The sequence below is a fragment of the Trichosurus vulpecula genome, chromosome 5, assembly GCF_011100635.1.
Source record: "Trichosurus vulpecula isolate mTriVul1 chromosome 5, mTriVul1.pri, whole genome shotgun sequence".
NCBI classification, from domain to species: Eukaryota; Metazoa; Chordata; class Mammalia; order Diprotodontia; family Phalangeridae; genus Trichosurus; species Trichosurus vulpecula.
The window spans coordinates 113,663,578-113,677,665 of record NC_050577.1 but is presented as its reverse complement, the minus strand read 5'-3'; the positions used below and the strand labels follow the sequence as shown (position 1 = coordinate 113,677,665).

At 36.4% G+C, this 14,088-nt stretch overlaps 1 protein-coding gene across 1 annotated transcript in view; it reads left to right on the top strand.

Moving 5' to 3' along the window:
* LRGUK (leucine rich repeats and guanylate kinase domain containing) overlaps window positions 1-14,088 on the top strand; it is a 116,537-nt gene that overhangs the window by 15,985 nt on the left and 86,464 nt on the right. Inside the window, exons 6-9 of the mRNA XM_036761412.1 lie at window positions 1,218-1,342; window positions 5,609-5,752; window positions 11,407-11,487; window positions 13,014-13,100. Coding sequence (XP_036617307.1) covers window positions 1,218-1,342; window positions 5,609-5,752; window positions 11,407-11,487; window positions 13,014-13,100 — 437 coding nt within the window. The remainder of the gene's footprint in view (window positions 1-1,217; window positions 1,343-5,608; window positions 5,753-11,406; window positions 11,488-13,013; window positions 13,101-14,088) is intronic.

Genomic DNA, 14,088 nt, shown 5'->3' with positions numbered 1-14,088 from the left:
TTGGAGCTTTTGGAGTAACTTGAACTAAATGGTGTTTCAGGTGTTCTAGATGACTGTAATTCTTAGAATTTAAGTAACCTAGAAAATAGAAAGAGGAAGGTTGGGAGGGATAGCTGGTTTGGGGAAGGGGAAAAGACAAACTCACTTTGAGAAATGTTGAGTTTATAGTAATGGTAGGTAGACTTAGTTACACTTACAGTTGGAGGGCAGATGGAGAAAGAATATAGAGCCAAGAAAACACCTCTCAGAGAGGTAAGGGCTAATGAGGAAAGTACAAGGCCAGAGGAAGGAGAGTTTTAAGGCATGGATGGTTAAAACTGAAATGTGCTAAAGAGCGGTCAAGGACAGAGAGAAAAGGCAACTGGACTTGAATAAGTGACCATTTAGTGAGCAGTTTCAATTAAGTGATGGAAAGGAGGAATAAACAGATTGCGAGAAATTAGAGGGATGATAGATGGTGAGGAAATGGAGTCGATGGATGAGGACCACTTGTTTGAGAAGTTTAATAGAAAAGTAAGGAGGTGAAAAGTAAGATACTTTTATCTGGCATTGGAGACTATAGGCTCAAATGAAGGTTTTGTTTATATTTTTTGGAATAAGAGGAGACTAGAGCACTTTTGAAAGGAAATGGAAAGGTGCCAGTCAAAGGAGAAGTTGGATTGTGCCCTAATAGGAGGTTGGCATTTGGATCGTCTATTATGGTTGACCTTTTAATACTTCTTCGGAGGATACGAAAGCAGGAAAAATTTCTTACTGGCCCTTCAAGAAGACTGAGAATATCATCCTCTGTGCCGGTAGTAACTAAACTAATCTAGGGGTAAGCTATAAGGTGAGACCTCTCCTGAGCTCAGAGGTTCAGTGGGAAAGCAGATAACATCCTCAAATAAACTATTAAAATAACCAAGGGAAAACCCAATACTTGGAAGGCAGCAATGTGGTATTGTGATCTTTCTTTCCTTTCTGATGAAACAAATCATATTCTAATGTAAATGTAGCTGAGCATTCAAAATTTGCATCCTATTAAATGCTGGTACTATTTATTCACTGTTTAAAATATACTTTGCATTAGAATTCATACATTCTCTTTTGTCTCTGCTTTATTTAGAAATTTTAAAATATTAAATGGTTCCTGTGATGGTAACTTAACATTTACTTTCTTTTCTTATAAATATAAGGCTTTAAAAATATTTTCCTTAAATACAGCCCTTGGTGTATAGATAATGAAATAAAGGATATCAAAGGACTAGAGAATTGTAAAAATCTAACCCATCTTAGCTTGGCACACAACAAAATCAGTAAAATGGATGGCTTATGCACTTTACCAATCAAAATACTCTGTCTGGTGAGTGTAACAACATTCTTGTTTTACCTAAAAATATTAAAATATTTTTAAAAAATTAGTGAAAGTATGAATGTTGATTTCTTAAAATTTTAAAAATTTATTAATGTCTTAATTGGTTCAAAAATGGGAAAATATTAGTTTCATTTTACTCTTTTGATAATGTGCTCTTTTGCATAGGTGGTATCTCTTTTGCATATATGTTACATGGCAAATACAGATTAGCTAGGTTGATATCCAAATATTTTGAGTTAATTTTTAAAATATGTTGGGCATTTTCTGTATTGGAAAAAATGGCATTCACAATAACTTCCAACAACATTTTAAAGAATAATGTGTAGGCACCAGTAACATTTATAAGTAAATATTAAAATTTAGAAAAGCAATTAAAAAACTATTAAGATTTTTAATCCCATAATTTTCTATATGTTGTTTCAGGTTAACTGGCACGTGATACATTTTATCTTGCCAGTGTAGAATCAGTAAGAGGTTATGAGAGGGAATTATTAAACTTAATAAGTGACATTTCATTTTTCCATTTCATTCATAAAGTGACATGAAGTGAGAAATTTCACATTATCACAGATTTAGAGAGGGAAGGGCCCTTAAAAGTAATTTAGGCCACCTTCCTCATTTTACAGATGAGGAAACTGAGATTGAGAGAGCTTAAGTCATTTGGTCCAACATAAAAATAAATTCTTTTATGGGGAAAAATCTGCAAGATTATTACCTCTCAATACACATCTAGCATTTCTGAAATAACTCCTGCCAGTTATTTGGGGAAGGATGACATAATTTGTGCTTTATTCAAGTCCCTGATTTCCCCTTCTTCCTGTTCCTTGCCTTTGTTTCACTATTCTTTACCATGACCACCACAGGTTGGGCAGGAGGGTAGTGAATTTCAAGCTAGCTAAATTTACTTTCTGGTCTTTTCTTAGGTGAATATTTTAGTGAAGAAGGAGATTGGTTGAAATTGGTTTTTTAAATGAAATTTTGTATTATTTGTATCTTTTTAATTTTGTGGAATTTTACGTTCTTAGCCTCCTTAGCATAGAGAATTTGATGTTGACATTAGTCTTCTTTCAAAGAGTTTAAAGTGCATTTTTGAGATTCACCATACTATACAGTGAGGAAAGCTGGGGCAAGGTACTGAAATCAGATTATAGATGGTGCAATTGAAACATAAAGAGATGCAGTCATTTGCCTGAGGCTGCAGAGTAAGTTGATTAAAGGCATCAAGATCCAATTCACTTGACTTTAGGTCACATATTCTCTCTGCTCCACCATGTTAATGAATCCACCTAGTTAAGTGAAAATTCTAGAGATAAATAGAAATGATATATCTAGAAAGATAAGAATTTGGAGTATTATTGGTAGCACTTGCAATGGATTTTTATTACTTGGGGCATCATATCCTTGCTATAGGGCATACGTACTTGGCGTTCCCATTTACTTCAAGTGGTATGATTCAAGGATGATATGTGGGAGTACTAAAGGGGATAAGAATTAAATCTATTATTAAGAATAATACTCATGGCACTATCATATTTGGAGTGCATTCCCAACACTAAATAATCCATATCAACAATTTTTTCCTTAAGTATCCTTTAGAAAAAGCAGCATATCATTCTATCTTTTCTCAAGAAGCGATTAGCTGAATTGCGCCTTTCATACCACAAAGATGAGTTTGTGAAAACATGGACTATGATACCTTTCAGTTTTCTTTTAATTATTTGAGAATAAATTTTTTCTGTTTTTTCATTGTCATACTAAAATGAAATTACACACATATTCTAGACTTTATGTTTGCTTAATTTCCTTACCAATTTAAACATAGCCAATTACTTCATTTTAAACCCTATTAAAAAGGATTTATTTTTATCATTAATAGGAAGGATAAAGAAAAACATTCATTATCAAAAGCAATTATTAACGCTCTGGCGCCAGCTTTCACTGTAAACTGAAATGTAAATTCATCTCAAGAAATGACAATGAATTCCAGACTTTAAAATTCAGTTTCCCTGAAGTAAAACCTGTTTTCTTATTCAGAATAGAGTTTGTGTGTATTTCTGGTTTCATTACTTTTAGGAAATGGTTTATCACTTTTGAGTTTATGTTTTGATGTGTTATTTCTTAAGAATTTCTTCTTATAACTAGGAGAAACCTAGGAAGTTCAGGAGATATGGAACCTTTTCTTATTTGTTCTGTGCCTTTAGGCTGTCAAATTATATGCATAGCCCAGCTACCATTTTTAATTGGTTCCACTATGCTAGGTGAAGGCGTGTAATAAGAGCAGTTAGCTAAAATTACTGCAGACGCTTTGATTTGCAGAGCTTTGTGACATTATTCCAGGGTTTGGTAATGATGCATTAATGGCATTGGTGTGGAATTATGTTAGTTGGCGATATGTTTATATACCTACATGCCTCTCTAGGCCTCAGTTTTCCCATCTGTAAACTACTTAACAGAGCTATTGTAATTATGAATTCATTGGAAGGAGCACAGTGGACTGAGTGTTGTCTTAAATTAACCAAACTTAAGTTTGAATCCTGCCTCTGATACTTGCTAGCTAGGTGTATGATCCTGGACAAGTCACCTAACCTTTTTCAGCCTCAGTTTCCTTACCTGTAAAATGGGGATAATATTAGGACATACCTCACAGGATTGCTATAAAGCTCAAATGAAATAACATATATAAAGTACTTTGCAAATCTTAAAGTGCCGAATGAACGTTAGTTATTATTATGAACTATTTAAAGTATCTAAAGCATCATAAATATTGTTGGGAAAAAATAGTTGCAAAATTGATAAATTGCATGTGTTTTTTTTTACTACAGAGATATCTGTATTTGAATTATATTCATGTGAATATTTGTGGTAGACATATTAAATATGTTGAATTTTTTCTTCCTCCATGGTTTTACCTTTTATCTCTATTCCTGTTATACCTTTTATCCTCTCCAAGTCCTTAAGCTCTAAGGAGTAGTAAATTTGGTTTTAACTATGGAAAAAGAAGCATAGGATATATTTTTTAAATGTCTTCTTCTTGACTTGAAAATAAATAATGAGTTCTGCTTAATGAAGAGAACTCTTAGGAATTTTATGCCTTCAAAGTGGCATTTGGGAGCTACCTACAGAATCATTTTTTTTGTTTTTTGTTTCCAGATTTGAAAGATCAGCAATTTTAGAACTTTTTTTTACTGTACTCTATTAAAATAAATCCTTATGAGAAATAGTAGGTGGATATTGCTATTAATAGCCTAATTAAAAATGTTCAAGTCAGGAAAAGTGTTAGAGATGCTCAGCCAGGTCAATACCATAATGTTCATTCCTTGAGTTTTTAAGTGTTTATTAAAAGGATAGGAAAAAATGTCAAGTAATTACACACAAAATGACATTAATGAGTGATGATGCTGAGATGACAGTTTTAGTTTACCAAGTTAAACTGAGAATATAATTTTTTAGTGTGAATCATAGAACTCAAAGCTAGCTCAAGGAGCAACAGAGATAATTGCGTTGGCAAGCACCTCTCTTCCTGGGGAGTGTTGTAAAACTATTGTAAAATTCAAGGTATTGCCATTATTATTTGTGATGATGTGCACAGAGATAGGGGAATATTGGACAAGAGGGCAAAATTTGCCTTGTATGCTTTCTTTTCCATCTTCATTGTCAGAAAAGATATTCATACATGAGCAACTGAGCAAGTTTCAGAGAATAGGGTAATTGTGTAAAGCTGCTGACATTCAAGAGGTCTTTGGATTAAAGAATTGCATCAAATTTCTATTTTTAATGATGACCTTCGAATTATGCTGCCATTTATTTAGTCTTTCAGAATTTTATTTTTCCTATCAATTAAAGAAGGGAATTACAATCATTTTTCCTTAATGGGAATGAAGATAGTGCGTATTGGGACTTACGCCCAATTGGATTCATTCATCTGTTCTTTCCGAAACGTTGAGTAGATAAATGCATCACGGCCTGCTTCGTATTGGCAAGAATCACCCCTGATGGGATATTTGTGATCTAGATCATTGAAAAGAACTCCCAAATTAATGAGATCCATTTGAGAATTGAGTATTTGAATGTTTACTTATTCATTCATTCAACATATGAAGGAAGGAACGAGGAAGCCAAAGAGGAGAATGATTTACTACTTCTTACCAGATTTTGAACAGTATTAAAAATGAAAAAATTGTCCCTTAGGAGCAATAACAATATTCATTGTCAATAACCTAAAACAAAATTAAAAGTATGTTTGATCAATTTTAGAGCAATAACCAGATCGAGGAAATAACTTGTTTGGAAAACCTGAAAGCGCTACAGAACTTGGACTTATCTGGAAATAAAATCAGTAGCTTACAAGGCATAGAAAATCATGACTTTCTGGAAATAATCAACCTAGAGGATAATAAGGTAACACTGTGTATAAATATAGTTTTTGTTTTCAGTTTTTTTCTTAAGATAATGCATTGATGACTGTGAGCTCCTTGAAAGCAAGGATTGTCTTTTACCTTTCTTTGTGTCCCTGGGGCTTAGCACAGTGCCTAGCACAGAGTAGGTGCTTAATAAATGTTTGTTGACTGACTGCCTGACTTGCCACAATATTCTTCATAGTAGTTTCTCAAAGGTTGTCTATTACATCATATTTTTCTCTCAAGACTGTGTCCACAATTTTTCATCCAATCAAATCAGAGATCCACTGCCTCCACATTTTGGGTAGAAGGATGAATGGCTGGCATTTCGCCGTTCTGAGATGTCAGCTCTAAGAAAATAATGGTGGCCTAGATAGCCTGATAGGAGGCTGTCATCAATAGTATTTAAAAGAAAGATGGCAGAGCCCGAAAAAGTAAAGCCTTTCATTTTGCTTTTAATATGATGGCAGCCACCTGCAGATAGAATCCAAGAAGGCAGAAAGGTACCATACTCTTATGCCTTCACAAACTTATCTTTGTGGTATGCAAGGGCAACTCGCCTAACCTTTTCTTGAAAAAAGATAGAGCAGAGGTACTGCTTTTCCTAAAGGATATTTAAGAAAAAAAATTATCATTATGGTTATGTGCTCAGAGTGCAGGTTGAGACTTTTTTTTGGACATGGCTAATGTGGGAATTGTTTTCCTTGACTATTCATGTTTGTAATGGTTTTTGTTTTTCTTATTTTTTTTAGGTTGGGGGGAAGGATGTGGGAGGGAAAAAATGCAGACCTGAAAATAGAATAAATTTTAATTTAAAATTTTAATACAGTAGAATGTTCTAACTCTGCATAATGAATAACTAATTACATTCATTCAAATCCCCACCCCACACTTAATTCACATTACTTCACAAATTACACAAATTGTTTTCTGCTTTTAATGACACTGTATTTTTAATAAAATACATTTCAAAGCATAAAGTGTTAAGTTGGTAGACTTGGCTGATTTGTTCTATAGTATGGCTTAAGAAATAATTTTGTTCACACTGGGGACTTTGCCATGTTTTGGGTAAGGTTTATTCTTGAGAGAAGCTCTAGGCTTCCTTTCCATGTAAATTAAGGATATGATTGGTCTTGGTAGAGAGTGTCAGTCCCATCTATAGCCAGAGGTTGTGCTAGGTAAACACTTCCCCATTCAGGAATACTAATGTCCCTCTCAATTCTAATCTATGACTCCTCATTATTCAGGGATTTAGCATAAGCAAAATTTCCAATGGCGCAGGAGAGAACAGAGAACATTTTCTATCTTAGATGAAACTATAGATACTCAAATCTTTTTTTCTTTGCACATTGATCCGAATTTGCTTCCAAAACAAGGGAATTCTTAATCACAGTCCAGTTTGAAAGCTATTAGTTCTGTAGGCAGTTACAGCCCCTACTTGGATTCAGAGGCTTCTTGGAAAGTTGTCCTTGTCACCTGCTCAAAGGGGTATTCTCAAATATAGGAATATAGCTTGTTTTCCCTTTCATTAGAATAAAATTTGCAAATCAAGTTTGCCATTCAAGGACTGAAAGAAAAAGAAACATTGTTAAACAGATAAAGGTGTTGATGATTTTCAGAGATGTCATCATGACTCCAGTGAAAACTAACGTTATCTTCCCCTTTCCCCTCCCCTTTACTGCAGAGGTAAAAGACTGGTTTTGAAATGCTGGATGCAGTGTCAGATTTTTTCAGTACATTTGTGAATTTTGTGGAACAGCTTTCTTTTTTGTTATTCTTTGTTAAAAAAGGATGGCTTTCTGGGAAGGAAAAGGAGAGAAGTACATTGGGAAGTATAGGTGATGTAGAAACAAAATATAACAATAAAATTTATTTTTTAAGAAAGCTTAACAATATCAGCAGGGTCCCTTTGGCAACAGCTGGACCTGGGGATTTAAAGGACCCTCTCTGAGGCATCACCAGGATCTGTACATGGTCAGTAACAGCCACGTGATCTGTAAGCACAAGGAAGCAGATCTGCCTGTGGAAGTTAGGCCAACTGACAGCATTGAGCAATCTCCTATTTTCCACACCATCTGGCCCCTAGATTGATTGTCCCACCGCAGACTTTGATCAGAAATATGACCCCATTCTACAGTAGACTTATTCTTAGGGTCACAGGAACTTGGGCTGGAAGGCAATATTAGACCCTGGAACAGAGAGAGTATTTAGTCTAACCGCATGATTTCCGTGATGAGGAAACTGAAGCCCCCCAAAATATGAGCAGTTTCTTCAGAATCTTATGAATAATAAATAGCAGCGCTAGAATTTGAACCAAGGTCCTGTGACTCCAAATGCAGCGTTCTTTCCACTGAGCCGCATCATCGCTTTCAGGCTTGTACTCACATCCAATCAAGATCTATTTGGTATTTCAAGATTTGTCGAGATTTCATCTGGCATTCTAATCTGACCTCCTCAAACCTTTTTCTTATGAAAACGACTGATCAAGGACAGGAAGAATTCTTCAAGGTGGCATGTGGAAAATGTGTTATCTAGGCCTCTGGGTACTGTAGTAGATAGAGTTCTGGACCTGGAGTCAGGAAGTTCTGAGTTCAAATTCTGTCTCAGACCCTTATTAGTTGTGTGGCCTTGGGCAAGTTGCTTAACCTTGCCTGCCTCAGTTTCCTCATCTGTAAAATGGAGATAATAGTACCTATTACCCAGGGCTGTTATGAGGATCGAATGAGATAACATTTGTAAAGCATTTTACAAACTTCAAAGCACTATGTAAATGCTAGCTGTCATCTTTATTGTTTCTGATAAAATGGATGGTGTATGTTATGGAAGAATGATGCAGGGATTCTATGGAAAAGCTTTATTCTTCCACAAAAGTCTACAAGTCAGCTCTCTCGAAACATCAAAGAAAGATGAGACCACCCAACTAGGAGGAGACATGATATTATGAGGAGTTAGTACTCAAATTTCTGTTTGGGTCCAAATCAGGGACAGGATTCCCCCCCATGCCCCCAGGTTTCTGATGTCCTAACTCTTGAAAGGCTTTATTCTTCCACAAAAGACCACATCAGGGCCTCAAAGAAAGATGAGACCACTGAACTAGGAGGAGAGATGATATTATGAGTTAGTACTCAAATTTCTGTTTGGGCCCCAATCAGGGACAGGATTCCCCCCATGCCTCCAGTTTTCTGATGTCCTAACTCTTTTGCAAAAGTGGTGTTTCCAATTAATGGATGAACCCTACCTATTCACAAAGACCTTGAAATTAAGTTGCTATAAACAGGCTTTCTCCGAAAAATCAGTATATACTTCTTATTTATCTATTATCTTTGTTCATCAGGATGTTCTTTGAAGACCTCTCAATGCTTTATACCCATTGAGACTTAAGATTTCATTCCCTCTGCCTCTCTGTGTCCAACAAGCCATTGTGACCCAATCCTAACAGCTTATGCAATAGAAAAAAACCATAGGGATTCTTTTTTCCCCAAGTGATAGTGTCCTTGCCAGCAAGCTTCTAAATACTAACCTATTTTCTTCTTTCTATTTGAAAAATACCCCCAGCTTCTTGGTAAATCACTAGCAACCTTTACAGCTTGACTTTTGACCCAAACTGTCTCTGTTAAAAAGAACCATGTCCCTTTCCATACATAGATCACAGTGTTTTTAAACAAGGCAGAACACGGTTCTTAAAGTCATGTAGGGTGATTTATTCACAGGAATCATATTTTACAACAAGATTCTAAAGCCCAGTAAATGGAATCCTAACATCATAAAATTTTAGAATAATAAGTGATCTTGTTGTTCATCTAAATGACCTTTCTTTGCATATGAAGAAACTAAGGTTAAAAGTGAAATGATTTGCATGAAGTCTCATAGATAATTAGTGGCAGAAGCTGGACCAGAATCCAGATTTTTCCTTATCACACAGAGTAGGATAACAGGGGTCAGGTCAGTGAGAGCCTATATTTGGAGTCAGAGAAGTGGAAGTTGGATCTTGGCTCCACTGCTTGCCATGCGTTTGGGTCTCAGTTTCCTGATCTGTAAAACAAACCTAAGATGAAGTTTAAAAGCTCTTCCAGATTTGAATCTGTGGCCTGTGATATGGATGACCTTGACAATAATGGACTGTGTAGAAATGTAAATTCTATGGTAGAACCCTAAGAAACAAGGAAAGGCTTTTCCTTGAGTTGGAGAATCACCAGAGAGAGACAAAAAGCATGGGGGAAAAGTCGACTCAACTGACTGGTCTATTAGTTGACACATCCTTTACATCTTTATATAAAGAGTCAATTCTAATGGCCTTGGAGCTTTTCCCAGAAGTTAACATTTCTCTTCTCTTAGCTTCGTGTGCTGACCAGAAATTGCTGAGCTTCTTAGAATTTTTATTAAGAATTCTAGATACCCTAGTAATAAAGCAGTAATTTCCAGATACTACAGGCATCACTAACAAGCCCCTGAGGGTACATGGCTCTTTTTTTTAATACTACAATCAAAAACTGTCTACTCAGATTGACTTGTGTAGAATGTGTCCAGAAATGAGAGACAACAGTCAGTTTTCCTGTGTTCAGGCTCAGGAAGATTCTGAGTCCCATATTCTTACCCTGAGGAGTTCTATAACACAAAAAAAGAAGGGGCGTTTAACCCTTTTCCTATGGACTGGCCTAATGGAAATCCAGGTGGTATTTCTTCCTTCCACCTTGGTGAGATACATAACAAAACATCACATATATGCAGATGATGTTCTTCCCATCTGGGGGTTTAGAAATATTTTGGATTTTGGTTATTTTGCTGCTGGGCAGCAGAGATTTTGTCTCAGCAGCATCGCAATGCGCTTTTCCTTTACTGCACTATTGGAGGGCTCCTGTCACATTTGGAAAAGTGCCTGTGGGAAAAATAAGAAAAAAGGAAAGGCAGTTATGAGCTTTTGGGAGCCGTGCTAACCATATGTAAAAGAAAAATCATAGCAATATTACTTACAGGCAATGGAAATAGAAATCTCTTTGTACTCAGCTGCTGAACCAATATGGATGGAGAATTGATGACACCTGTTGGCTAAGAAGCCTTTCTTCACTACACATGAACTTTTGTATGAGAAACATTTTCTAGTAACATAACATTTCTGTTGTCTCCTGAGAGCTTAAGAAAGAATGTAAGAGATTTGGTTAGGAGATTCTGCACATTATCAAAATTCTTTGATAATCTTTGATTTTGTTTTTTAAATGCTCCCTTGGTAATACACATACAAACGTATCTAGCTGATAAGGTTGGATTGTGGGTGAGTCAATTGCAACCAACATAAATAATTCTAATAGAGTGTAGTGGCCCAAGAAACCCCATATGTTTTATGTTTGTACTACTTCCTGATCTGTTCACTCTATTTGATTTCTGACTGAAAATAAATATGAAGAAGGTGTAGAATATCAGAATCATGATTGGCTATTCATTGCCCAAAGGAGTAAAAATTTAGGCAGTGTACTTCTGGGTGAGAGTTCCCATGCTGTAAAGGCTAATGCATCTTTTCCAGTCCTTTCGAGCTCCAATAAACAGCAGAATAATCTTTGTAGTACGCTGAATTGGAAGGACCCCAATGACTCCTTCAAGTTTTCTTTTTGTTTTTGTTATTTAGTTTTATGTTAATATTGTGTTTCTGTGATTAAACAGATTGCAGAGCTGAGTGAAATAAAACACATTGAAAATCTGCCACTTCTCCGGGTGCTCAATCTTTTAAAAAATCCTCTTCAGGTAAGATGCAACAGATACTGGAAAGAAATGAAACAGACTGATTGAATCAGTTGTCTCTAAGCAGAACTTTTGGTGAAGAATGTAGAGGAACATAAATGTGTCCATCTTTATCACCTCATATTAGGAATATTTAGGAAGATTAAGTGACAAATTACCCTCAAACTGCTTGTTATTAAAATCAGAAATACTCTACTCAATTATGTTTTTCTTGTCAGTTCAGTTGTTTTTCAGTCATGTCTGACTCTTTGTGACCCCATTTGGAGTTTTCTTGGCAAAGATACTGGAGTAGTTTGCCATTTCCTTCTCCAGTTCATTTTACAGATGAGGAAACTGAGGCAAACAGGGTTAAATGACTTGCCCAGCGTCACATAGCTACTAAGTGTCTGAGGCTGGAATTGCACTCACAAAGATGATCTTCATGACTCCAGGGCTGGTGCTCTCTCCACTGCACCACCTAGCTGGCTCTGTCTTTTTCTCGGTCTAGGTAATTTCAGCCCCCCCAAATCTTTGCTGACTAACAAGCTTAAGAGTCCTGTAACTTCCACTGAAAGCAGAGCCCAGTACTGAATATCAAAGTTGGCTGCTGTGGGGTCATTTGTCACTCACCCTGTGTAGTATTAAAGATTTACTAGAGAAGCTATTGATGTTGTAGATTAATGTTTCTTTGGATTGTCCAAGACACCAGTGGTTTAGACAGAAAATATTGTGTAATAACAGGAAGAAGAACCTACTAGAATAGGTCTCTGCACTGATTTTCTGGGAAAGAGCGTTTTATTTGCCATGAAATTACTATAAAGTAAAGAATGTATTTCCCCCCATTCCCTCAACCTTTTTCTCAGTCACTTACAATGTTTGCCCACTTGCTCAGCTTCTCCCTTCTGTGAATCTATTTAATCACCCATCTTCTGTCTCTCCTACCTAGCTACACAGTTTTACTCACCCATCAATGTTTTATAAAATGTCTGTTTTGTCTACAAGTGTCCTTAAAAAGGGGAGCAGACAACCCCAAATTATTGCCCTCAGCATAAACACCCTTATGTGAGAATAGTGTCAACTACTATGCTTTTCTTATTGGAGAGATATTAACCGGGTTTGAGGTTTAAGTCTCACAGAGAGCTTATAAACACTCCTGTAAATCTTAACACATATATTTGCACAAACACATACACACAGTCGCCCTCTCTTTAGTAAGTTTACACCCACACATTAACATTCTGAGATGGGTATTTTCACATGCTCATTCAAATATTCAATTGCCCAAGCAATTAGGTTTTTCCCATGATGGCCCCTTGTATAGGGATATATTCACATTCAGAAGCTTGCGTGTGTCAGTAGCTTGTGGCTAAGAGAGAGCAGAGAAGGTACTACTGTGGGTTAGCAGACAATGGAGAGAGTGGATAGATAACACAAGTGAGTGACTTTGGTTGGGTGGAGAAAAGGTTGAAGGGTCAGCAAGGTCAGTGAAAGATTCTAGGGTTTCTTTATATGAGAAAGTTACGGAGAATTGTCCCTCATCTTCCTGACAGGAGAAAGCTGACTATTGGCTCTTTGTCCTTCACACATTGCCTCGACTAACAGAATTAGATCGGAGGAAGATTAAAGTGGAAGAAAAGGTACTGCACTTAAGGTCTGATATATAATTCACAGAATTACAAAACTTGAGAATCGGGAGGAAACTCAGCAGCTATATAATATCAATGCACGTGTGGAAGAAATCCTGACTGTAACATGCCCTACAAAGAGTCATTCACTATCTGCTTAAAGACCTCCAATGAGGGAGAACCCATTGCCTTTCAAAGCAGCCCATCCCATTTTTAGAGGGCTCTAATTCTTGGGAAATTTTAAAATTGGCCCTTTTACAACTTCCTCCCATTCATTGTTCATGATTCTGCCCGCTGGGATGAGTCTGATTCCCACCCCTCATTCTCCTCTGTCATAGTCTCCCTGAGTCTTCTCTTTTTTGGGCTAAATATGCCCAGTTTCTTCAAATATTCCTTATATATCATGGACTCTAGGCCCTTCACCATCATGATTTCCTTTTTCAAGATACTGTTCCTGCTTTTCAATGTCTTTTTTAAACTGTGGTGCCCAGAATTAAACATCGAGCTCTAGATAAGTTCTGATGAGTGCAGGGTATAGGGAGAGTGTCATTGCTCTGTTCCTTGAAGCTACATCCTTCTAAATGCAGATAGATTGCATTTTTGGGGGCTGCCACATTGCATTCCTGATCCATGGGAGGCTTACAGGCCGCTAAAATCACCAGCTTTTTTTTTTTCCAGAGTAACTATTGTCCATCAATGTCCCTCATTTTATATTCGTGAAGTTGGCTTTTTTGTACCCAAGTGCAAGAATTTACATTTATTCCAATTGATTTGCATTTTATTAGATTCAGCTTAATGATCTTATCAAGATCCTTGTGTCAGCAATCCCTCCTGGTTTTATGTTATTTTTAGATTTAATGTGTATGCCATTTAGGTCTTTATCTGCGTCACTGATAAAAATGTTAAACAGTGCAAGGCCAAGTACAAATCCCAGGATTTGTCCCTTTTTAGGCCTTTTCTTCTTCTTGCTATTTTATTTTGGTTCTCTACTTGTTTGTGA